Source organism: Hakea prostrata, chromosome 7 (assembly GCF_041222555.1).
Source record: "Hakea prostrata isolate BN-2017 chromosome 7, UWA_Hpros_2, whole genome shotgun sequence".
In the NCBI taxonomy this organism is placed as follows: domain Eukaryota; kingdom Viridiplantae; phylum Streptophyta; class Magnoliopsida; order Proteales; family Proteaceae; genus Hakea; species Hakea prostrata.
Window position 1 is genome coordinate 68,052,006 of NC_142606.1, and position 25,078 is coordinate 68,077,083.

Sequence of the window (25,078 nt, forward strand, 5' to 3'; positions counted from 1 at the left end):
GTCACACCTTCTTTCGCCAAGTCCATACAACTCTGGTCTATTTTGTTGGTGACAAGGTAATGGTGGCTGTTAGTTACATAAAAATATGAGACTATATGGTCTCATCAGCCTCATTTTTCCTTGGCGTGCTTCAAATTCTTTGCCTTAAAACATAAACTGTCACGCAAGCTTGCAAGCAAAAAGGTAATTCACAATCAAAGAAAAACAACACCCCCCCCCCCCCAAGAAAAAAAAAACCAAGTACTGAATCCTTTTGCCCATGAGAGGAAAAGGCAGTGAGTTCCAAGGTGTTCCAAGCCCCCTGTTCGCTTTGCACGCACACCCTGACAAGAGTGGCTGATTATCCTTGCCTGAAGGCAAGCATAGAATTTCAGTATTGTTGCGCATATTCCAATTAAACTCTGTGTGCCAAAATTGAAAAAGCAATAAAATCAGAGAGAAGGGGGGGGGGGGGGGATCAAGCAATTCATGACTAGGTACCATCACAGCGGAAATCCAAATGAGGATATGACAGTCTATCAGACCCATGGCTGTTCGCCTTCATCAATCGGTACACAAAGAAACTCCGAGGCATAATATCCATGATCTGGGATGCAACTAAATCAGACTGGATTTCCATTTCCAACCTGGAGAATAATTGCCTAGCATAGTACATAATCTTCATTTGTAATGACCCGAAAGATCAGCTTCCATTGACAAGGGAATTCAACATGGATGAAACATAATATGCACACATAATAACCAGCAAGGAAGATGAACCAGACCTATGTAGAGATAAGTGGCACTGTTCCAAGCCCAAAGAGACTCTAGCCATATCCAAAAGTCTCCCAAACTGACAACATTGATACCTTCAGACCAGATCTTCAACACCAGTAATGCTGCCGGAGGGAATCCAACAAATCCAAGAAACAGATTACAGGCCATCAAGGCGAGAGCTCTCAACCGTCCAAGTTTGTACACAAATTTGAGAGGGTAGACCATGAGACACATAGGGACCATCAGCAGAGATCCAATCATAGCTGTTGCAAAGTTAATGATCGACATGATACCCAGGCCAATAGCTGCAGCAGCTATCATCACAGCCTTCATAATAGTCCATTGTCTGTTTTGTGATTGAGGCATACTGGAAGATGAATAAGGAGGACCAGAAATCCGATACAAGATAAGGAGGGTGCAAATGGAGAGTGAAACCCAAGACAGCATACTCATTGTTGGAGTCATCCCATGCAGTTGACAGATCAGGTAGGGAAGTAAAGAAACAATGGCACCCCATAAGTGCATGATGAACACCACCTTTGCAGCATGAAGCCATCTCCAAGATTCAAGTGCAGTGTCAAGTCCATTAGGAGAGGCAGAGTTAGATTTGTCACTCGGGCTACAACCCAACCCATTAGCACCAGTATACAGAGCAGCTGCAACAATCGGAAGTGGCACGGCAAGAAGCACAAAAGCAATTGTGTATACTCCAACTGAAACAAACTTACTTGGGGAGGTCAAGAGGTAAAGAAAGAATGACTGGTGAAACTTCTCGAGGAGGTTGTTAACTGACCGAATGACTCCCTCAACCAATCTGCACAAATAAAAATAAAAAATAACCAAAACATCGAATCAAACGACCAAAATATATCCATCCAAATTGGTTCCAGCAGTAAATAAGGCAAGCTTGTTTGAGAGGGTGGACCATGAGACATACAGGGACCAGTTCCATGCTCACTACACTTGAGGGAACACTCAGGGTTGGCTCACACAACTCTAGTTAGTAATAATTACAGCCTACATATTCCCAATTATTTGCAACCCACAAAACCCTTGATTCAAAATGCCATAAACCAAAATTTTCAAGGTTAAAGATAAAATAAAATACAATGTGGGGTGGGGTGCAAGTACAAAATCTTATTACATTTGATATTTAATCGTATTAAGATATAATTTTATGCCTGAACAAACTAACCTTGAGGTTTGGACTAAGCTGACAACCCCTACCCCAAACAACCCACAAACAGAGAAATAAAATTAAGGACAGAAATTAGTAACTCAAGGTCACTCACAATCATGAAGGTGGACTGGTTCGAGGGCTTCAACAGGTAGATAACTCTCAAAGCAACAACGGCTGATGCTGGTCTTGAAATCAGGTTGAGCTCGAACAAGAGAAGTATAGAAGAAATATGAGAAAATAGAACGTAATGGGGTAAAGGTAGTTCAGCTCTCTCAGCTAGGTTCCTCAACCCCGAGTATTTAGCTCTCAAACAACAAGGTCCTCACCCTTCTTATCGCTCAAGGAACAGACAAGAAAATAACAGAAAGCAAGGCTTCATTGATCAAATTTCACAAATCTGTGAGCTGAGAACAGCCTATTACATAATTATAGGGTCCTACTACTTTCTCTCCAAGATATGCAATATCGGAACTACAGGCAGAGAATATTTTGCTGATCCAGCTAATATTCTCAGCAACAAAAGAAAAATATAAACTTACTAAAACAAAAAACAAAAGCAAAAAAAAATCTGTGCTTTGTAAATCAGCCACATGAATGAATAATAAAATAGAACTTAGAAAACAACTAAAACAAAAACTAAATAAAATCTACTGAAGTCTTCGGTCCTCTAAGCCATAGATGCAAGAGGGTCCCATCAAATCTTCCACAGTCTGCTTATTAAGATCCAAAACAAGGTTCTGACACTATTCACATTACTGCTCACGTGAACAGTGTGTTGGCTCTCCAAGAGGCCCAGCCATGCAACCACTTGGTCCTATGGCCCAAGGAGTGGGTTCAAAAGTGAACCAGCGGAATTATTCTCAACTCTTCTATTATATTCTTGCCAAAAAGCTTGCCATCTACATCGCTGCAGTTCATCAACAGACTGAAAACGAACCTAGACAAGTCATCCACCTAGGACACAAACCACCTACCGATCAACGCAATATGACATAATTATGAGTAAACCAAATAAAAACAAATTATAGTATAAGCACATTCATTAAAAAGCAAAAATGATAAATGAGTCTAGTGTCGACAAGACATGCTACTGCCTTTATAAAAAAAGAAAAAACATAGATGCCTATTGCCTAGAGTGCAGCACCTCTGTGACACATCAACAACTATGAACAGCATACAACGACAACAACAACAATAAGCCTTGTCCCAACTAAATGGGGTTGGCTACATGGATTCTTGCCCTCCAATCAGTTATGTTCGAGGCCATGCTAGATACAAGGCCTAAGCTATACATATCCTTTCTCACCACTTCTCCTAAGGTTGTCTTAGGTTTACCCCTAGCTCTTCTAGTTCCTTCAATCTGGATTAAATCACTTCTCCGTATAGGGGCATTTATAGGTCTCCGTTGAACGTGGCCGTGTCACCTCAAACGACTTTCTCGAAGCTTATCACTTATGGGAGCAACTCCCAGACCAACTATAATATGATCATTTCTTATCTTATCCATCCTAGTTTTGCCACTCATCCATCTTAGCATCCTCATTTCTGCTACACTGAGTTTATCTATATGATTCTTTTTAACAGCCCAACACTCTGCACCGTACATCATAGTTGGTCGAACAACGGTCCTATAAAATTTTCCTTTACGCTTAATGGAATACGCCGATTGCATAAGACCCCAGACGCACCTCTCCACTTCATCCACCCTATTTTAATTCTTTGGAAAACTTCATCCTCTAAATCACCTCTTTTACTTATGATTGAACCTAGGTACCTAAAACAATCACTTTGGGGAATCTCTTTATCATCAAGTATCACCACCTCATCATCTACCCGATCATGACTAAACTAGGTATTCTGTCTTTGATCTACTAAGTTTAAAGCCTTTTGATTCCAAAGCTACTCTCCATGATTCTAATTTGGTATTAATCCCCACTTGGGTCTCATCAATCAACACAATACCGCAAAAAACATACACCAGGGGACCTCATCTTGAATGTCTTTGGTTAATTCATCCATTACCAGTGCAAATAGATATAGACCTAAAGTTGACCCTTGATGTAACCCAACTGTTATCGGGAATTCATTACTTTGTCCCCCCACTGTTCTGACACTAGTCACCGAACCATCATACATATCCTTAACTATATCTACATATTTACTTGCAACACTTCTTTTCTCTAGTACTTGCCAAATTAACGCTCTAGAGACTCTATCATAAGCTTTTTCTATGTCAATAAATACCATATGAAGGTCTTTCCTACATTCTCTATACCTTTCCATAAGTCTCCTAATTAGGAAAATAGCCTCCGTTGTTGTTGGATTCTACTAAGAGTTAAATTAGAGTTTGTATTCATATAAAATTATATTCCTTGTAATAGTGTACTTTCCACTTAATTATAAATAGAGGGCTTGAGATCATTGATCCATAAGCCATTCTACCACTATTAGTTTTTTCAACATGGCATCAGAACCTAAGCTCGATTAGGATCTTCCTTTTTTTTTCTCTGCAAAACCCATCGCAGATTTTCTCCAATCGTTGCAGAATTTTCTGCGCAGACTTTTCTGCAACGGTCACAGGAATTTTCTGCAACCATCACAGAAATTCTTAATTTTCTGTAACCTATCGTTCGACTAGGGAAGCGACCTACCTTCTTCTTCTAGTTTTTTTTTCAAACCCATCGCCAATCTTCAGTTCTCTCGCTGGCAATTTTTCAGTAACGTCTTGGTCGTCAACTGGAAAGAGGAAAAAATTCGCCAATCTTCAGTTCTACTGTTGGCAATTTTTCAGTAACGTCTTGGTCGTCAACTAGAAAAAAAAAAAGAAGAGTTCCGTCTCGATTCGACGAATAAGAACAGAAAACAGAGGAAAGAAGAAGAGAAGAAGAAATCAGCAACTTCCGCTACTTCTGCAACTGCAAAAGCTTTAGTTTCAGCTCCTGCAACTGCAACAGCTTCAGCTCCTGCAACTACCGCTGCTTCTACAACTTCAATTAGTGAGTTATTTCTTCGATTTTTTTTCTCTTGTTCTTCGTTGAAAGAGCAGATCATGAAGACCTGACTCTGCTCATACACCTACTGTTTTTTAGCTTCGATTAGCCCAACATAAAACATAAACAGGATGGTTGAGGGCTTTAATTTGCAAATTTACATTCTCCTAGGGATATTTTTGTAAATCTGCATATTTTCAGGGATCTATTTGCAAATTTACAAATTTTCAAGGACCTAGTTGTAAATTTGCATAATTCCAAGGGTCTGTTTGTAAATTCAAATAGTTCTAGGGACTATTTGTAAACTCAAATAGTTTTTGGGACTTATTTGTAATTTCAGCTTTTCTAGGGACTTGTTTGTAATTTCCCAAAAAGAAAAAAAAATCGCTATTCACGTGTTTGTTTTCTTTTCAGGTATCCTGAAAATGTATATTGGGTGATTAAGTGCATGTCTAAGAAAATTTTGTCTAAGGAGTCTGGTATTTAAGCAGACCGGTTGTCCCTCCAATCTTTCCTGGTGTACTTTGGTTCAACAATATACTTATTGGAGATAACCTAAGGAGATACTTTTCACGTGTTATCATTACTTAGAATTGTTTGGGTTGTTCGACTATTGCATTTTGCGACATATATGTTACTTCGAAAGGTTGAAGCCTAAAGAACTGCAAATAATTTTGTCAACATGACAACTATTAATAGTACTCCTACTCCCACTGGCTCCGAACATTACGCCACTCTTCATCCTCTTTCGGTAAGCTTTGATGGGACAAATTATTTGATTTGGTCCCGATCTGCTAACCTGACTATTGCTGGAAGAGGTTGGATACATTACGGGCACCACTATCAAACCTACTACCACCACAAGCATTTCACAGGATAAATGGATCTCAAATGACTCTCTTATTATGTCATTTCTTTTGAATTCCATGATTCCAAATATTATCTGTGGATATCTATTACTTGATACTACAACCCAAATCTGGAAGACTACTACTGAAACATATGGACAGTTGGGGAATGATGCACAGGTTTATGAGCTACAAAAGAAGCTTTATGAGACTACCCAAAAGGAACTAACTGTGGCCCAATATTATGCCGCTTTGCGATCTCTTTGGTAGCAGTTGGATCATTATGGGGATTATCATCCCACTAACCCAGATGATGTGACTACATATAGGAAGCACATTGATAAGATTCGGATTTATGACTTCTTGGCAGGTTTGAATGTAGAGTACGATCAGATCAGAGTGCAAGTCTTAAGTCGTTCTCCCTTTCCTACACTAGAACAGTCTTATGCTCTTGTTCAGTGTGAGGAAAGTCGATTAGCGATGCTTCATACTCCTATTATGGAGAAATCAGCCTTACAGTCTGTTCGCACTAAATCTGATCCGGCTGAGGAGATTGTCAAGTATGAGCAAAGTCACAAACCATATCATACCAAGGCAAATTGTTGGAAATTGCATGGGAAGCCTGCTGACTTTGAGCAAATATGAGCACAAAGAAAGGGAAAACCAAAGGCTAATCTTTCTGAGACAGTATCCACCACTCTCTGCAGACATTGGTTTTTCACAGGAGTTCGCTACTCTGCGACATATTCTGCAGTATTCTACTACTGGTACAGCCTCGACCACTACCTCCTCTACTACCCATACCAACTCCTACCTTGCTACTTCAAGTAAAACTTTTACAAGTTTTCAAGTTTCTTCAGTTTCTACTCCTTGGATCATTGATACAGGAGCCACAGATCATATGACAGGTTTATCCTCCTCTTTCTTACAATATTCTCCAACTTCTAGAAAAGATAAAGTTTGAATTGTTGATGGCTCCTATTCTTCCATTGCTGGAAAAGGGACGATTCAACATTCTCCATCACTTTTTTTGTTTAAAGTTTTACATGTTCCCTCTTTCTCTACTAACTTGCTCTCTATTAGTAGTCTTACACATTACTTGAATTGTACAATGACATTTTTCACATCTTATTGTGTCTTCCAGGATCTAGTCACGAGGAAGGAGATTGGACGTGGTAAACTAGACGATGGACTTTATTTGCTCGAGCCGATTGAAGGATCTACTTCTGCTCTGACTACATCTTCTAATCAGGTCCTCGGTAATATCAGACCTTCATCAGTGGCACCGTAGGCTAGGTCACCCCCCTCTAGGAACTCTTAAGAAAATATTTCCTGATTTAGTTTCTTCTTGTAATGAGGATGATTTTTTTTATGAAGCCTGCATTTTTGCGAAGCAGTCTCGATCTACTTATTTGCCTTCTCTTCATAATAGAAAAACTATTCATTTTATGCTAATTCATACTGATGTGTGGGGTCCCTGCCAAAATGTGTCTATTACTGGCCATAGGTATTTTATTACTTTTATTGATTGTCACTCTCGTTCTACATGGATTTATCTTTTAAAACAAAAAAAATGAGGTTTTCCGATGTTTTCGTGGTTTTCATAATATGATTAAAACTCAGTTCAATGCCACTGTAAAGATCCTTCGCAGTGACAACGGCACAGAGTATATTGATGGTGAATTTCAGAGATATCTCTCTGACTCTGGCATAATACACCAGACCAGTTGCGTTGATACGGCTGCCCAAAATGGGGTTGCCGAAAGATAGAATCGGCATCTCTTAGAGATAGCCCGTTCCATTATGATTGCTATGAATGTACCTGACCAATAATGGAGTGATACTATACTCACTGCTTCTTACCTTATAAATATGATGCCCAGTAGGATACTTGGTTTTAAATGTCCTAATGAGATTCTTCAGGGAGCCTCTTCTTTTCTTATTCCCCCAAGGTTTTTGGATGCGTGTGTTATGCTTGAATCACAGCCCACCAGAGTAATCCGGCTCCCCGCGGCCTACGCTGCATATTTTTGGGGTATTCTACTACTCAGAAAGGGTACAAATGTTATCATCCTCCTTCCAGGAAAACCATTGTATCCATGGATGTAATTTTCATGAGTCTTGCCCTTACTATACAGCTCTCCAAGGGGAAAGTCTTAGAGGAGAGGTGTTCTTTCCGACTCTAGATCTTCCTATCACACACCAACACAACTTAAGAGTCCCAAAAGAGTTTCCTGACCAAGGGGAGACTTCAGCCAGTATACTTGAGGACTCTAATCCTCCCCCTTCGTTTTCTGAACCATGTGAAGAACCTAGCCAGGGGGAGACCAATCCTGTGAGACACACTGTTGGGGTCTTTCAAAATCAGATTGACCAGAATAAGGAGGTGCAAACTTATCAAAGGAAGAATTACAACCGGCTAAAGCAGGTGGAGAAAGGTGATACGTTACCACTTCAGTCTCCTGCTCCAAAATCAAATTCTACTATTCCCCTTAAGGTATCTTCTTCTAATCTTCCTATTGTTGTTAGAAAAGGGGTCAGATCTTGTACTCAACATCCCATAGCTAAATATGTTTCTTATAACTCTTTGTCTGACTCCAACCGTGCTTTTATATCCTCTTTATCATCTGTATCTGTTCCTAAAAGTTGGCAAGAAGCCTATGTTGATAAGAAATGGAAGGCAGCTATGGTAGAGGAAATGCATGCAATGAAGAAAAATGACACTTGTGAGCTGGTTACACTTCCTCCAGGAAAAAAACCAGTGGGCTGCAAATGGGTATTTGTGGTTAAACAAAATATGGATGGATCAGTCAACAAGTTGAAAGCTAGACTAGTTGCAAAGGTGTTTACCCAGACCTATGGGATTGATTATCAGGAGACCTCTGCCCCTATTGTGAAATTAAACACTGTCAGAGTTCTGTTGTCTGTAGCTGTGAACAAAGACTGGAACTTACACCAACTAGACGTAAAGAATGCTTTCTTACATGGGGAGTTAGCAGAAGAAGTCTATATGAAAATCCCACATGGTTTCTCCGATGACAATACTGTAGGGAAAGTTTGTCGGTTAAAGAGGTCAATTTATGGGTTAAAACAGTCTCCTAGATGCCGGTTTGGACGCCTCTTGAAGGCAATGACTTCTATTAGGTACAAGCAAAGCAATGCTGATCATACACTATTGGTCAAGAAGTCAGGTACTAACATCACACTTCTCATTGTCTATGTAGACGATATTGTCATCACAGGGAATGATGGTGAAGAAATTCAAAAGTTGAAGGACATTCTTGGCAAAGAGTTTGAAATTAAAGATCTAGGGAAGTTACAATATTTCTTAGGGATTGAGGTGGCTCGATCAAAGAAATGTATATTCCTATCCCAAAGAAAGTATGTCCTAGATCTATTATCAGAAGTGGGAATGTTGGGGTGTAAAGCAGTTGATACTCCTATTGAAGCTGAAGCTAAACTTAAAGAAAAAGAGGAAAAACCAGTGGACAAAGGAAGATACCAAAGGCTGGTAGGGAAGCTTATTTACTTGTCCCACACCAGGCCAGACATCGCTTATGTTGTAGGGATAGTGAGCCAATTCATGCATGATCCATATTTAGCTCATATGAAGGCTGTTACTAGAATAATACAGTATTTGAAGGGAACTCCTGGAAAAGTAATACTTCTGTCACCCATTGATAATCTAAAAGTATAAGCATACACTGATGCAGACTAGGCTGGATCTCCAGACAGGAAGTCAATTTCAAGTTACTATACCTTTGTTGGAGGTAATCTAGTTACTTGGAGAAGTAAGAAACAGAATGTGGTAGCTATATCTAGTACAGAAGCTGAATATAGAGCTATGGTTCGTGAAGTTTGTGAGCTACTATGGTTGAAAGGTTTGCTGCAAGATACTGGAGTCCAAGTTCCAAACCCTATGATGTTATATTGTGACAACAAGGATGCTATTAGTATTGCTAATAATCTGGTGAAACATGATCAAACTAAGCACATTGAAATTGACAGGTTTTTTGTCAAAGGAAAGTTGGAACAAGGGCTTATCTGTATGCCTTTTGTAAGATCTGGAGACCAAGTAGCAGATGTTTTCACTAAGGGTTTGAAAGAAAGAGATTTCCTTCCTATTGTAGGCAAGTTGGGCATGACTAATATCTATGCCTCAACTTGAGGGGGAGTGTTGGATTCTACTAGGAGTTCAATTAGAGTTTGTATAGGAGTTAAATTAAAGTTTGTATTCATGTAAAATTCTATTCCTTGTAATAATGTACTTTCCACTTAATTATAAATAGAGGGCTTGAGATCATTGATCAATAAGCCATTCTACCACTATTAGTTTTTTCAACAGTTGTAGATCTTCCCGGCATAAACCCAAATTGGTTCTCCATAACTGTAGTTAAGTGTCTCAAACGGGTTTCAATTATTCTCTCCCATAATTTCATAGTATGGCTCATCGATTTAATGCCTCTATAGTTATTACAACTTTGAATATCTCCTTTATTTTTGTAAATTGGAACCACGACGCTTCTTCATCTGGCATTTTTCCCTGTGCTCATAATCTTATTAAACAACTTAGTCAACCATACAAGTCCATGGGTTCCTAAGCTCATCCATACTTCAATTGGGATTTCATCAGGACCTTGTGTCTTGTCGAGTTTCATCCTCCTTAAAGCTTCTTTTACTTCGGACAACTATGAACAGCATATTGCCCAAAAATGGCTACTGATCCACCAGAGTAATCCCACCACAAAATCAATATTGATGCAGCACAGTTTTGTACAGACCCAAACCCCCTTGGTATCCAAACAAAGATGAACTAGGTCCAATTAAGTTTATTGTTAAAAAGGATATTTAATTATTTAGATATATTCATTGAGTTATATTGTTCTACCAAAACACCAATTGAGTTATATTGTAATTTTTATTTTAAAGTCCTGTTTGACTTTTAGGTAAGGATCAGGATTATTTAGGTTAAGAGTCTCTTAATTTATCCTTCTTCTCAGATAAGAGAATAATTAATTGAGTATATGTGCATGTGCACTCTTTTCTTTCTCCCTTCTTCTGTGCTCCCCCTCCTTCTGTGTTAACATCTTTCCCCTCTTATTTCTTCTTCCGCCGTGGAACTCCGATTCTTTTCAGGTTTTCCAATTTCTCCCCTCCTTCATCTTCTTTCCTTCTTCATTACTTTTTCATTCCTACCATCTGATACCAGTGCAAACCTGAGCAAATCTCTCCATCAGGTTCTTCACCCTATCGGTCTCTCTTCCCTGCTATTCCTTCTCCACTTTTTCTGATTCCACTATCAGTATCAAACCTGAAAGACCAGCTCTCCTTCTGTTACTTCTCTGTGGGTAGTCCCCTTCTCCCTCACCTCTTCACCCACCATTCCTTCCTTTTACCTGTGCAATCCTCGCCCCATTGACTCCCTCTGCAACAGCAACCACGTCTTTAGTCCTTCACTACTTTGATAGAGAAAAATTTTAAAAATCACTGTCTCTTTCTCCTACAATCCACTGGTCAATAAACCCCATTCTGTTCATCTCAATTCCAAAAGCCAACTCCCCACCATCATCCCTTTTACGCAGGATCCTCTATCAACCTTCTTCAAAAGTTCCAAACGAAAAAGAAGCAGAACCATCATCCTATAAACCCATTCCTCCCCTAATATTCCCTACAAAAACCCCCGACCCATATTTTTGGTTACACCAGAAAACAAAAAACACAAAAAGGAAGGCAAAAATCAAATTTCCAGCTGAGGGAGGGGAATCTTCAATTAGAATTTGGATCAAATTGATCTCTGGATGAAAATTTAAGGTTTTAGGGAAGAAAACCTGGAAGGAGTTTTCAGGGCTGAGCTTCAGATCAAGTGCTCTGGTGTGGCAAGGGATTATTTGATCCAAATTTGGGGTTTCGTGGCTGGCTGGATAGATCTGAACTCTGGACAGGATTTGAGTGTCTGGAAACTTGAAGAGGAAACTTAGGATTAGAAGAAGAATTGTGGTTGGGAGTGATTCACCTTATTCTTTGTTGAAATTTTTCTTGAACAGAAGGTTTGAATAGTTAAAAAAGACCTTGATCTTGCAGAGAAATTCCAGGAACTAGTGTGTTTCTCAAGACAATCCAATGAGGGAGAACTAGGGCTTGTAGAATTCAATGGGGTGCAGGGATGAAGAGGAAACAGCTCTCTCAACTCAGCAACGCCTCAAAATAAAATCTTATTTATCAAATAATGGGCTCAATAGAGCAATTAAATCTATATTTATCACAATTGGTGACATAGCACTCAAATTAATATTAGGACTCACAATAGGAACTAGGACTAAAACTTAAACTGCAATTCCTAACTAGGATTCAATGGTCAAATCCTATTTAGGACTGGAACTCCAATGATGACTTAATGAGAAGACTAATTAAAAATAAAATACCCATGATTTTGGTGCTGGTGTAGGAAAAATCAGGACACCTGCGGTTAAATTAGGCAGGCAAACTACATCAGCCAGTTGGTACATAGCAACAGTCATGTTACTCATGTAAGCCTGCCCCTCCCTCCTCTCTCCTTTCTTTATGCTTCTCCTTTTCCAGTATTCTGTTCTGACACACATCAGTACCATCAGTTCACCCCTTCTTTCCCCTATCTTTTAGGATTAGGACTTTGGCCCCAAAAAAAAGGCTCAGGACTACCTGCTCCAGGCAGTTTCAGCCTTTGAATCTCAGACCTGAAGTCTTTCCATGTGGAAAAATGCCAAACTGAAATCAACATTGGCTCTCTTGTTATACTGTCAAGTATTCCTTCAGAAATAGGTCACAAGTTCTGACTTGATCATTTCAGGTTAACACACACTGTAACTATGAGAGTAACTCATTAAGATGCTTAACGTTTCTCTGGGTGAACAAGATGCTTAACATTAAATTTTTTGAATTATTGTTACTCCAACGTGCAACATCTCCTTAAACCAGAATTATTCTGCTGTTTATGTTTAAGTCACGAGGTTGAAGAAGGCAAGATTCCTTTCCCCTTGTTTCTCAATTCTTTTTTCTCTCAACACATCTTTCGTTAGGCTGTGTTTGGTTGTCTGGGGATGGATATGATAGAAAAGAAAAAAGTACAGAGTCATAGGTCTCGAAATTTTCTATGCGTTTTTCACCCAAAAAAAAGATTATATGCATTTGCTTGCCTCGAGATGAAACCAAATTCCAAATTCAAAGTTTAAAATTGCATTGGGATTTGCAAATCTCTATTCCATCTACAAAATAAGTCTCGACATTTTGACAAGAAAACACCCCAAAGTCTCTCCTTTATATCCATTTCTACATAAACCAAACAAAAAGAATTTCTTTTCCTTTTGATTTATATTCCTCCCTGATCATTTCTTTTCTTTCCTTTTCCAATCTAGAAACTTCTTTTTTCCTTTCTTTTTTTTCTATCCAGATCTATACAAGCAAAACCAGCGTTAGTTTCCAAGATTATCCATCCATTATTTTCATTTTCCATTTTGTTCCAAAAATACCCTCTTCCCTATCAAACTCCTGTCCCAGTTCTTCCCTTTTATTCTACCAAGTTTTACTTATCCAGATTGTAACTAACTACCTATCGTTTGATTCTTTCTCCTTCCATATGTGTCCCAACACAATAATTGGTAACCCCTTTACGTTCTTTCTTCTTTACCTTCCTAATTAAGACTTTGAAATTCTAGTCATTTACTTCTTTTGATATTTTGTTCCTTGTTGAGCTGTTGTTAGGACACCAATATTGAGGGGTGCAAACTGTAGCAGTAAAGTACAAGGGATTTGCATGGGATCAATCAATAGAGTAATTAGTTTGTTAAGATTGTGATAGGTCCAGTCATGGAAATCATTCTGTTAAGGTTGTCTTAGGATTGTGCTGGGGCTTAAGGGGAAGAGAGGGACTCTGTGTGTGTGTGTGTGTGTTTTGTGGGGGAAGGCCAGGGAATTTCTGCATAAGAAAAAGGATGAGCATACCCGGTGGGTGAGGGAAAGATCCTCAGTTAGGGCATGTTGAATGGTGCTTTCAGGTCTGGAGAAGTTCTGTAATGGAGTTCTATTGCTGGGTTTATAGTATTGGTCATTTACGTTTCCTTTTCAGATCTGGTTTATGCCATTCCATTGCTGTATGTGTGTGTTAGAGGGAGTGAACTCCAGGTTGCTGCCGAGACCTGTTGCAGGGGTTTATTGATTCAAATGGGTGTTTGATCAAGGTTCTTATTATCTGTGTGATGATCAAGTGGACCCACAAGCAACCTGCCAAGGGTAATTCTAACTTGAGGCACCAAACACAACCCCCCCCCCCCCAAAAAAAAAAAATTATATATATATATATATATATATATATATATATATATATATATATATATATATATATATATATATATATTGCTATGCACTGCTACCAATTTTTTTAACTACTGATAAACCAATGGCTTTATATTTTTTCCATTTATCTAAATACCATATATACATATTCAATCCTAGGCAAATTATTTCTTTTAATTTTCCGGGCAAAACAAACCAAGGTAAATAGATCTAATGTAACCTCAACTGAATAAGTGCTAGTTCTTCCAATATCTTCAATGAAATCAGACCAAAACCAGATTTTTAAACTAGGCCGTAGACGGTCGCTTCGGACTTTCTTTTTTTCTTTCTTCTTTTTTGGTAGAAGAGTTTTGGGTATTCCAATGCTTGGATTTAAATAAAACTTCAAAGGTATTAGTATGCAGGTCTCAAGGATAATATGGTGTGAAAACTGGCAAAAGCTGATGGCTGATTTGGTCTCAGTCAATGTGCACAGCTGACATGAAAATTGAAATTTTTGATGTCTAAGAGGATCCGAAATTTTTAAGGAAAAAATTATTGGAACATATTTTACAAAAAAAGAGTGAAAAGAGAAGTGGGACGTGGTCTAAGCTGCCAGATACCTAGATGGGGGAGCCTAGTCGAGTTGGGAGGGAATCGAATGGCTTCTTGAAGGCTGTCTATTCAGCCATAGCAAGACCACACCAAGAACCTTAAGTTGAAATAACCAACAGTGTACCAGCACAACCACACAAAAGCACTCAAGCTTGAAGGGAAAATAATCTATTAATCAACTGTCATCTGCTCTAATTGATCGTCAGCCATTTATAGCCTTCAGAAGTCCTAGTGAAATGAAGACTTAAATGACTTAAACTAGGACAGCATTTAACCTATTTCTAATTAACTTAGCAAGCCTAATAGTGAGCTGCAGCACATGAATTAAAAGCTGGAATATAAAACAGACTTTAAACAAAAGACCAAAACCTGAATGACCTTGCTGTCCCTGACTTAATGTGGGAACAATCACTAAACTGAAAAGGGTGGGGGGAGCATGGAAAAACAATAATGACTTGGAGTGCTACTTGGCAGCAGCCCTAGCTGCTAAGCAACAAGCCCAGGGGCTTCACTTGGGCTTCTAAGGGCAGCACAGCAAGTCTAAGATCCTTAATTAGGGGCTAGATCTTCATCAAGTTCAGCATAGAATAAGTCAGAGTTTATGCAACAACTCCCTCCATCCCTTTCCTTCATCTGCTAAGTTTAGAATGATCAATTGGCCTAATTGTATCATTCCAATATGGTTTCTACCATTTTAAAAACCAAATACCCATTATGCATGGCATTTTTTTTCCTAGCAGCCAGAGGTTTCATCAAAACCAGCCACTGAGACTAGATCTGCATAAGTAATTAACCACTCAAAAGTAAATTGGCTAAGGAAATCTAAGGGAAACAGATAGGTAATGAAAACAAACCTGCCAATTCGTAAAAGAAAATCATATCTCACAGACTTATTAAGCAAATAAACTTTGGATGAAATTTCCAGAGTAACAGCATCAACTTGATAATCACGGAAAGCGCCATGCGGACCAGTGGGTAGACCTAGTGCCTACCAAGGAAAATTCATAAGCATCAGCATCTTCAAAACCCAAGGGGAGGAAAGAAGAAAAAGAACGTCCAAACTATCAACTAACTTTAAAAAAGAAAAAACAACAACAAAAATGTTTTAAAAAATATGGCAATTTTGTTTGGAGCACAGACGAGAGAAGCATTCAACCTTAAAAAATGTGATTACAAAGACGTCAGTAAATTATGGGCTGCATTGGTGATTGAGTATGACTGTTTTCCAAGAGTATGGTCTCCGAACTAGTGCCTGCTGCTTTTACTGAGATAGTTGGGTGGCTTTAGAATTTTGTTCTTTATTTTATTTTGAGCAAATTGCACTGGCACCCCAAAATGGAGGCCTTAAAGCACTGATACCTCACTTTATGTTTAAAAAGCACTAAGACCCCAAAATTGGATTTTTATTGGATATATTTGTCAAATTTATCACTGAAAACAGTTAAATCACTGTTTATTTTCAAAAATATCCCTATAATAAACAATGTCTGAAAGGTTTTTAGTGAAAAATTGGACAAATATATCCAATGAAAATCCAATTTTGGGGTCTCAATGCTTTTTAAACATGAAGTGGGGTGTCAGTGCTTTAAGGCCTCCATTTTGGGGTGCCAGTGCAATTTGCTCTTTTATTTATCTTGTCTTTTTTGTTCTTGCCTGTAGTTTATATACCAAATAGAGTGTGAGGCCCAACATTATGATTGATATTCTAAAAATTGCTAGTCGGGATTGTAGTGTCAGTGTAAGTGTCTAGCGCTAATACCAAGATAGTTAGGGTAGTTTTGGTATTTGTTCCTTTGTTTTATTTTCTTATATTGGCCCCCTTTATACAGTGAACAAAGTGGGAGGTCCAACATTAAGATTTGAGATTCTCAAGTTTCTCTTTTGTTCTCCTTTTCTCTTATACTTATTCTCTTGCCATTTACAAAAACAAATACAGATGTTCATCCTACCTCCCTGAAGGGAATACACCCCACTTACCAATATATGATATGTAGCAGACTCTTAGGGTCGACTAATCTGGTACTTGAATTTCTTGCTTCCTTTTTTATTCCCTTGACTATCTAAAATGAAACTGTATCAGGTAACAAAAAGACCACCTGCCACTCATTCTACTTACTTGATGATACATTGAACTTGCAAGTGTAGCAGCACCTTCAAGATAATCTTCCAAAGGAATAGCAAATTTCCATTGTGGATTTATGCTTCTAGCAACTTCACCTACTAAATGAAGAATATCGCCCACAACCTTGAGCAACACAGAATTCAGTAGAGAATATACTTTCTTCACTTCTACATGCAGTCCTTGTCTATGTACTGCCAAATAGTTTATAATATTGATCAGGTCCAGGTTTGGCATTTGACCATTTGATGCCTCAGCAAATATGGTAAGAGCATCCTTGTCAATTTTCTCATGTCCAGTCACAACTTTGAAGACAAGTGCAGCAGCCATTGTTCCAGCACGACTAAACTCATCACTAATCCTCCCTTCAGTTGCAACATTGATATTCTGCCCATCTAGGGTATCAGTCTCTGAACACATGCCAGCATCTAATTTCCCCAGATCACCAACAAATGCAGGTATGTGATAGTCTCTCAGCCAAGAAGCAACTGAAACATACTCTCCATACCGTGAATCTGCAGCCAGCCATACAATATCCTTGGCAAGCCAAGTGACTCGAGTAAGCAAGGATATTATTGAGTAGGCAAGGGAAACTGACAAAGCCTCACCTAATTCAATATTCACTGGATTGTAAGGTGTAACCAAAACAATAGCTTCTTTCCCATCACCACGAGGTGCTCGAATAATTCCAACAGTGTTGATACCATAAACTGCACAACTACTATTCTCTGTGATTTTCCCTTTATTTGAATTACCAGAAAAAAAGTCCAGCGGCTGAAAGTCAGATGTTCTAGAATGGAAATTATGATGATAAACTTCAACACCCAACGCTCCCATATTCTGTGCTATCAATCTTGGAATTTCCCTGTATTGATGCACTAACTAAGATACAGTTAATTAATAAGATGAAAGTATAAAAAAACATGCCTAAGGATTTGACTGGAGTGAGACCCAAGGAATTAGGAAGAAAAGGGAACAAATTCATCATTTTTCAGCAAAAGCAATCATAAGCTTCCCCCACTCCCAATCCAAATGAGTGTGTGATGTTAACATCTCTAAGACCAGATGCTGTCAAACGTGCAATCTAACACCACCAGTGACTCAATTAACAAACATAAGCATGGACCACACAATGAACAGAAAGCCAATAAGCAACATCCTTGCTGTCAATATCTCTCACTAGATGTTATCCATGGTGCGTGGCCATCACACCATACAATTGAATCATTGCATGTGTTGAACCATCAGTTCAGAATGCAAATTTCATATTTAGTCATCTACTAGACCAAGTTTGGATTTAATTAATGGTCACTGATCAATAAATTTTTGCTTTCGTCCCCCACTCAGAGAGGAGAGAACTGCCACCAAAGGCTCTTCGGTTTTCCTCAATGATTTGTTCAAGAGGGGGAGGGGAAAGAATCCAACTCAAATACCAATGAGACTTGTATTGAAAATACATCAATACAAGTCTCAGGAGCTTCTTATATCCCATATATTAAACCTCTTGTTTCAACATCTAGGGGCTTTGAAGCTGTTCATTTTTGTAATTAATGTTGAGAAGACTTCAATGAAAGAAGTCTCCAGAGTTAAAAAGGAAACACAACTATCAAAAACATATCCAAGTTCAACAGACATGGAAGGATGGACTCAGATGATCAATGTCACTCAAGTGTCTATTTTGGTGTAAATTGGATGGGTACCAAGCTATTGTTCCAAGGAAAAAAGAAACGCCTCGTGACATTGAAGGATGAGTAAAATAGTTGGGCTCAAATAGATAACCAGATTAGTAGCAAAAGTTGTAATCCTGAGTTTGAACTATAACAAGAAATTTCTTAAATGTTTTTAGTCTCCCCTTCATTATGTTAATCAGATTCAGATAGGAGCAAAAGACAACCGCGAAAACCTTCTAGTGCAAGAGATGGCAGGCAAGGTGCATGCTGAACACAGAAGCATACATAAACCACCAAGTAATAAAGTAAAATACAACAAAATCAGAAGCTAGTCCCCACCCCCCACCCCAAAAAAAAAAAAAGAGAGAAATATTATAATGATTACGATGACGTTAGAATAACATCATATGACTATACAAAATAAAAAACAATTGAAAACAATCAAAAAACAAATAGCAAGTCTGTGATTAAAATTGAAGATGACAAAGCCTACTTCTTCAACACATAACTAATAGGCAAAAAAAAGTAAGCTATGCAGTAGAGCTATCATTGATAAGCTAGCAAGACCTGAGCAGGAAAACTAGACTCAGATAAGTTGATTCCCAGAACTAGGTTATAGTCTGCCAGGGGGGTTATAAGAGATAATTTCAATTTTTTATTGATGTTTTTTTTTTAGTAGCTACACATAGGTTTGCTTTGAGTCGTTAATTCCATATTTTGAGAAAAGTTTTACACTAACCTCTTTCAGGAATTTTTCTGTATCTTTATATGGTTGCATGTAACCTAAGATGGAACATGTCAATAGAATACAGAGCTGAAAGTTTCAGTCTCTTCCTCATAAAGTATCCTTATGCAGGCCATGTGGCTTTCTTACTTCTTTCCTCCAGTTCCAAAACCTCCTCTCCTGGGATCTTCTTGTTCTCTATTCCTGTTTGGCTCTTCCCTTTATTTCCATTCCTCTCTGAGTTCCCCAGCCCACACTGACAGTACACTGCCCTAACCACTTACCACCCCACTTCTCTTTAGAAAGATATTTTCACCTCTAGGGAACTCTTTCTGTGAAGCCCCAGGTTGCAAGTTGCAACTCCACTAACCTGCTGAACCTCTGAAAATCAAGTAACAAATCAGAATTTGTACTTCTTTAATGCCAGATTTGATTGCAGAACAGTTTCTATTTGTTCCCCAGTAGTCAATTTTGTCAATACTTGATATTTTAGATGACTTGGGTTTCAATCTTCAATGCCCCATCTTGATTGGATCTCCCTTGCAAGACATCTCCTTTGAAGCAGGTCCTCTCTGCTGCTGGACTGCTGAGAAGAGATTGAAGACAACCCTCCTTTATAGGCTTAGCCCTTAATTTTACAACTAAGCCCCTTTCAGTTTTTAGTTATTTCAATCATTGCCCTTATTATTGTTTTCCAGAATTAGCCATAACCAAGGATCGCAATCTCCGTTTTGAGGCTGGTTTTGACCAGCCAAGAAACCGAGATATGGTGATTTTGACCGATATTTCGGTTGAAACCTGGATTCCCCCAAGTTTTGACAAGTTTCAACAAATTTCCAGCAATTTCTCCCAAGTTTCAACAAGTTTTGACAAATGAGTTATTGATTTAGGGTGACACAAAGGTTGAAAACACAAAAACCAACCAAAAATGGTTTGAGGGTCAAAACTCAAATGGCGAAACTGAGCAGAAGATGTCAAAACCTGCAAAATCTCACATGCTTCAACCATTTCAGTGGAAATTTCGACCATTTCAGTGGAAACCTGGTACGTTTTTTATTCCACCCAAGTATTGTCCCATTTTTTTCGAAAACCGAAATTTCAGTCGAAATTTTGGTAGTTTCAACCGAAATTTATACCATGGCCCTAACTTAAAAATATTCACTTTCTTTAAAGTCCATAACTTGTTTCTCTTCCTCTGTTGGTCATGACTTTCATGTTAATCACATAATTACCACTTTGTTATTGACTTGAGTTGTTTAACATTCTTGGGGGATCATAATTTAAGGGTCTCAGAACCCATGATCACATCATAATAGCCTAACCTGAACGCATTGCAGCACAAGTTATGTTAGATCATGTAACAAGAAACTCTAAGGCTGTAAAAGACAGAGGAACACAGCTTATGCTTCATTTTATTCAAACCAAGCAGTTTAATCACAAAGATGGAGACGAGAAAAAAAGGTTCCTTGAGGAAGTAATGCAAGGTACTGAGGTGCAAATGATGTGATGCTGTTTAGAAGAGCAAGAAGGCTAGTAGTAAACCAGGCACATTGGAATAGGCAAACAATGGATCAAGATGTTTAATTTTGGGTGCCCAATGGTATGGGATATGTTGACTTAGTATTTTCGGATTTACTATTATGATGAGGCAATTCTATGAACCCAAATATGAGAGATTTAAGGCCTATAAGTGATTTGTTATAGTTTCTAATAAAATTAGTTGTATTCTTTATTTTAGTATCATTTTTATTTATAAGGGATGGATAGATATGTTACAATACAGCCATAGTTTCTATTCTGTAAAAATTCTAGAATGATCTGCCCTGACACTCCCTCACCCTTTGGAGAGCCCTCAACCTTGGCCTCCCACCCAAGCTTTCCTCATTAACGGCCATATCACTATTGACCCTAACTGTATCCTTTGCTGGAATGGTCCAGAGGACCTTGACTACCAGTTCTTCACTTGTACCTTCACCTTTACCCATTCCTTTGGGAGAAAGCCCCCTCCTCCATTTGGCCCTGCTCCAGACATTCATTCAGCTTTGGTCAGGATTGGTCTTGGATCACGAGATCCTTTGCAAGGACATCTATTTGTGACCATGTCGGTAAGTTGATCTTCAGTGCCATTGTTCACCATCTGTGGTGGGAGCGTAATCTTCGGAGACAGATTTCCAAATATAGAGTTCTAGATTTGATTTGGAAAGCCATCTATTTTTATGTCTCTACAGGCTTCAATTAGTTCTACACCCCCTTGTTATAGATATCCCAAGGAACAGGCTCATTCTTGTTACCTAGGGTTTGAGCTCTACTCTCCTACCTCCCTCTTGAAGGTTGTTGCCCCCCCCCCAGGTCCCTTTTGTTGTACATTCTTTTCCTCCCTTTGGGCTCTTTAATGATAGTTATTCATCCATCCCCCCCCCCCCCGACCCAAAAAAAAAAACGAACCAAGATGTAAAGAATTCACCATACCCCCATTGATTTGAACAATCTGCTAAGTTAATGTTACGGATTTCTGTGAGAGAGGTCATGATTCCGTGGGGTTCAGAATTGATGTACCGTGTGATGCAGCAAGGAAACCTTGGTAGACTCCCAAGGCTGGAGTTGGTGGTATTCCTCCTCCACAGTAGGTGAGAAGCCTAAGATATCCTTTTCTTATTTGCCTCTTCGTCACTAAAGTTTCAGATCAAGTTATAGTGATGATTTAGCAAAACAATTACGTTCACTGGATAAATTTCTACTGGGCATTCACGACTGATTCTATGTGCTGTGGTATGTTCTCCATCCTTACTTTCTACTTGTCTACATATTAATAAGTCCAATTCATTTACTATTTCTGTCCCTAGTTACTAAATCTATTTAATGTCTCTATTTGGGTTCTAGTTGCTATATCCAAGAAAAAACCAGAACTGAACTTCTTATTCAACTGCTATCTATTTTAGTAACTCCTTGATATTTCCAATTTTTTCAATGTCTCTTTTTGAATTCCTGCTATTTTTCAGACCACCCTCTTCAAATTTGACAATTATATCAGCACACACTTTTAGAGACCTATTCTCGTCAATGAATAGACCATTTGACCAGAAATTCATGCATATCCGAGTTGCTTCCCATACAGGTAGTTATGTCACAAGCTAATTTCCCACTCAACTTGACGTGTTTAAGACTAGTTACTGCACTACAAAGCACCCCACACCTGACAAGTAGGCACCTGCCTGAGTCATACCTAATGATATTGGGTAGCATAACTCTAATAGATTCTGGTGTCAAATCTGTGGTAAGCTATGTCTACAAACTACAGATGCAAAAGATCCCTCAGCTTGGTGCAAGAGTGCCATAAGAATAAAAGTGTCATAAGAATCAACTGTCAACAACAATAACAACTTTTTTCCCCCTGGAGGGTTAGGGATGTGGGAGAATAAATGGAGGTACACATACTTTCCCGCATCTCTAGACTTCTCTTTCAAGCCAATAATATCCTTAACCAATCTATCTGCCTCTGTTACATCTCGAATAGATAACATGGGGTCGGCTGATCCTGAAGGAAGAAAAAATAGTCAGTCAAGACCGGAATACTGAAGCACCACCAGAAATAATGGTGTGGACAACACACATCCAAATCAGTTCTTTAAGTTTAGAGTTCAGAAGCAGGAATGTAAAAGCACATTGTGAACATTTCATTTCAACCCATCAAATGAAATTCAATCACTACAGCAGATGTTAAAATCAACTAAACTAGTGATAATCGTTGAACTGAACAGCATAATTAAGGTGGAAAGAAGGAAGAGAAACGCAGGACTGACCAGGCATGAGGGCGTTCTCAGAAACATATGTGTTCTTCGCCAAGACAGGTAGCAACAAAAGAGCCACTATCCCAGCAGTACAGCAAACCACACTGACCCATTCCACAAACTCAAATAAGTTTCTTCATTGTTTGCACCAAATTGTTACAAATAGCAACAAATTTTGTCCCGAAACGTATTTCTCTAACACACAGGATAAAGCAACATAGACTAACTGAAACATGGAAGAGAAGGATGAAGTACCAGACAGTGAAGCTGTGCGAGATCAGGAAGATTCCAATACGCACGATTGGACGATGTCTCGTCTTTGGAGTGTGAGTGCCGTTGTCGCCTTCCGCCATGGCTTCTTAAACTTCAGATGATCTGGTAAATTGCTTTCTCGAATTGAAGTTTACAGAAGTCTCAGCTCATAAATCAGGTATCCATCCTATTATCACTAATCAGAATCAAGCAAGCTGAACAATCACGGTTCAGAGAGAGAGACAGGGGGATCAGGAAGTTTTCTCTCTTTCTTTTTGGGGAAGTGAGAAGAAATGCAATTAAAATTGAATAAATTAAAATTCAGGGATAATTACTATTGCCTCGGTTACTGTTGCTTAATTATATAAGGACCTTATTCTTTGTGAAATTACTGTTGTCTCTTTCAATTTTATCCGTGTTTAGAGACTGTTATAATTGAATGATTAATATCTATTTTGTCCTTATAATAAATTAAAAAATAATATTATCTTTGTTTAAAAAATATATGAAATATAAATTTTACACTTGGATTCTTATCATTTTGGATTCACATACAAACAAAATTCTATCAATAATAAGAACCTCCTAAATTTGATTATGTCAAATTAAAAAGTAAATAAATAAAGGCTAAAGTGTAGCTGGACGGATGTGTGAATAGGTTAGATAAATGGCTCTAAATATTACCATCATATTTATTAAACTAAATCTAAATCGTTCAATAAAATACCTATTTTCCCCCATTATTTATAGGTTAGTTAGGTTTAACTTAATATCACTTGTTGTGGATTCTCGTTGGTGGTAACATCTATTTTTTCTTCGTCTGTTTCTTTTTTATTGGCTTTGTTTAAATTCTTTCACCTACATTCATCAAGTTATAAGTTCATCACTAAAATCCCTATAATTCTAATAGTTTTTTTGTTGTCGTCTTGAATAAGTGAAAAACAAATCTTGTTTCATAGGTAACTCATTTTATCTCATCTCACTTGCAAACCCTCTTGATATTTCTCACAACAATCATCGCTACTTTCTTGATTGGGATTCTCAACTATTTCTAGTAAATTATTTATCCATTGTCGCGCATCACATTATTCTCGAGAGAATTCTTCAAGTATTTATCTATTCTCTTACTCTCTCTCTTTTTTTGTTCGTTTGTGGTTTTCAATTGTGAGGGAATGTGTGGTAAAAAATATCTCATGAGAATAAATTATGATTTGGAGCATTCTAATGTGGAATTTGTAATTTTACTTAGTATAAGGAATCAGATGAAGAAATAGAGAAGAAACAGAAGAAGAAGAAGAAATAGACATTATCTAACCGTCAACATTGCTGTCAACAATCAACATTGCTATTTTCTAAGGTTAACTTAACTAACCCATCAAATATAAAGAATTACCATATTTTTATTTCCTTATATTTTGAAAACAATATTTGCTTTTATTTTCTTTGCTCACTTTATTTTGATCATAAAATAAGATTGTTAAATTATGGTAAAAATTTCCTAATTACTAAAAGTAGTAATATAATTTAGTTTAAAGTGTAAGTAAAATCTTAGTGTTATTTTTGAATTTTTAGATAAATCAAAGATACCACATTATTACTTAACTAACAAAACTTGACAGCAAGGGGACATTAGTAATTATAAGAAGAGTCTAAGGTTAGATCAATAATTTTAAAAATTGTAGGAGATTAAATAGTAATTAAGCAATAGTTCAGGGTGCAATAGTAATTATCCCTTAAAACAAATATAATCGAAACCATATACTAACCGAAGAAGAAAGTACAATAGAAACCTAACACAACTGAACCAATTTGATATAGTCTCTTTATGT

At 38.0% G+C, this 25,078-nt stretch overlaps 1 protein-coding gene across 2 annotated transcripts; it reads right to left on the reverse strand.

Annotated features, from left to right (window-relative positions):
* Nucleotides 1-447: 447 nt before the first annotated feature.
* LOC149011819 (GPI transamidase component family protein / Gaa1-like family protein) lies at nt 448-23,552 on the reverse strand. 2 transcript variants are annotated; one of them, XM_089161189.1, is made up of 6 exons: nt 23,253-23,552; nt 23,010-23,101; nt 22,645-22,744; nt 16,813-17,680; nt 15,551-15,684; nt 448-1,570 (listed from the first exon to the last, which is right to left on the reverse strand). In XM_089161189.1, the coding sequence occupies exons 1-6, from the start codon at nt 23,348-23,350 to the stop codon at nt 706-708; spliced, it is 2,157 nt and encodes a 718-aa protein (XP_089017315.1). In that variant the 5' UTR covers nt 23,351-23,552; the 3' UTR covers nt 448-705. The 2 variants fall into 2 exon arrangements, with proteins under 2 accessions (XP_089017315.1, XP_089017316.1); XM_089161190.1 differs by lacking the exons at nt 23,010-23,101; nt 23,253-23,552 and having other exon boundaries at nt 16,813-17,697; nt 22,645-22,732.
* Nucleotides 23,553-25,078: the final 1,526 nt, after the last annotated feature.

Coding starts and splice junctions, on each gene's coding strand:
- LOC149011819 (XM_089161189.1), bottom strand. CDS start 23,350: ATGGCGGAAGGCGACAACGGCACTCACACTCCAAAGACGAGACATCGT. Junction 22,745..23,009: donor TGAGAACGCCCTCATGCCTG/GTCAGTCCTGCG, acceptor TTCTTCCTTCAG/GATCAGCCGACCCCATGTTA. Junction 17,681..22,644: donor AAGTCTAGAGATGCGGGAAA/GTATGTGTACCT, acceptor GCATCAATACAG/GGAAATTCCAAGATTGATAG.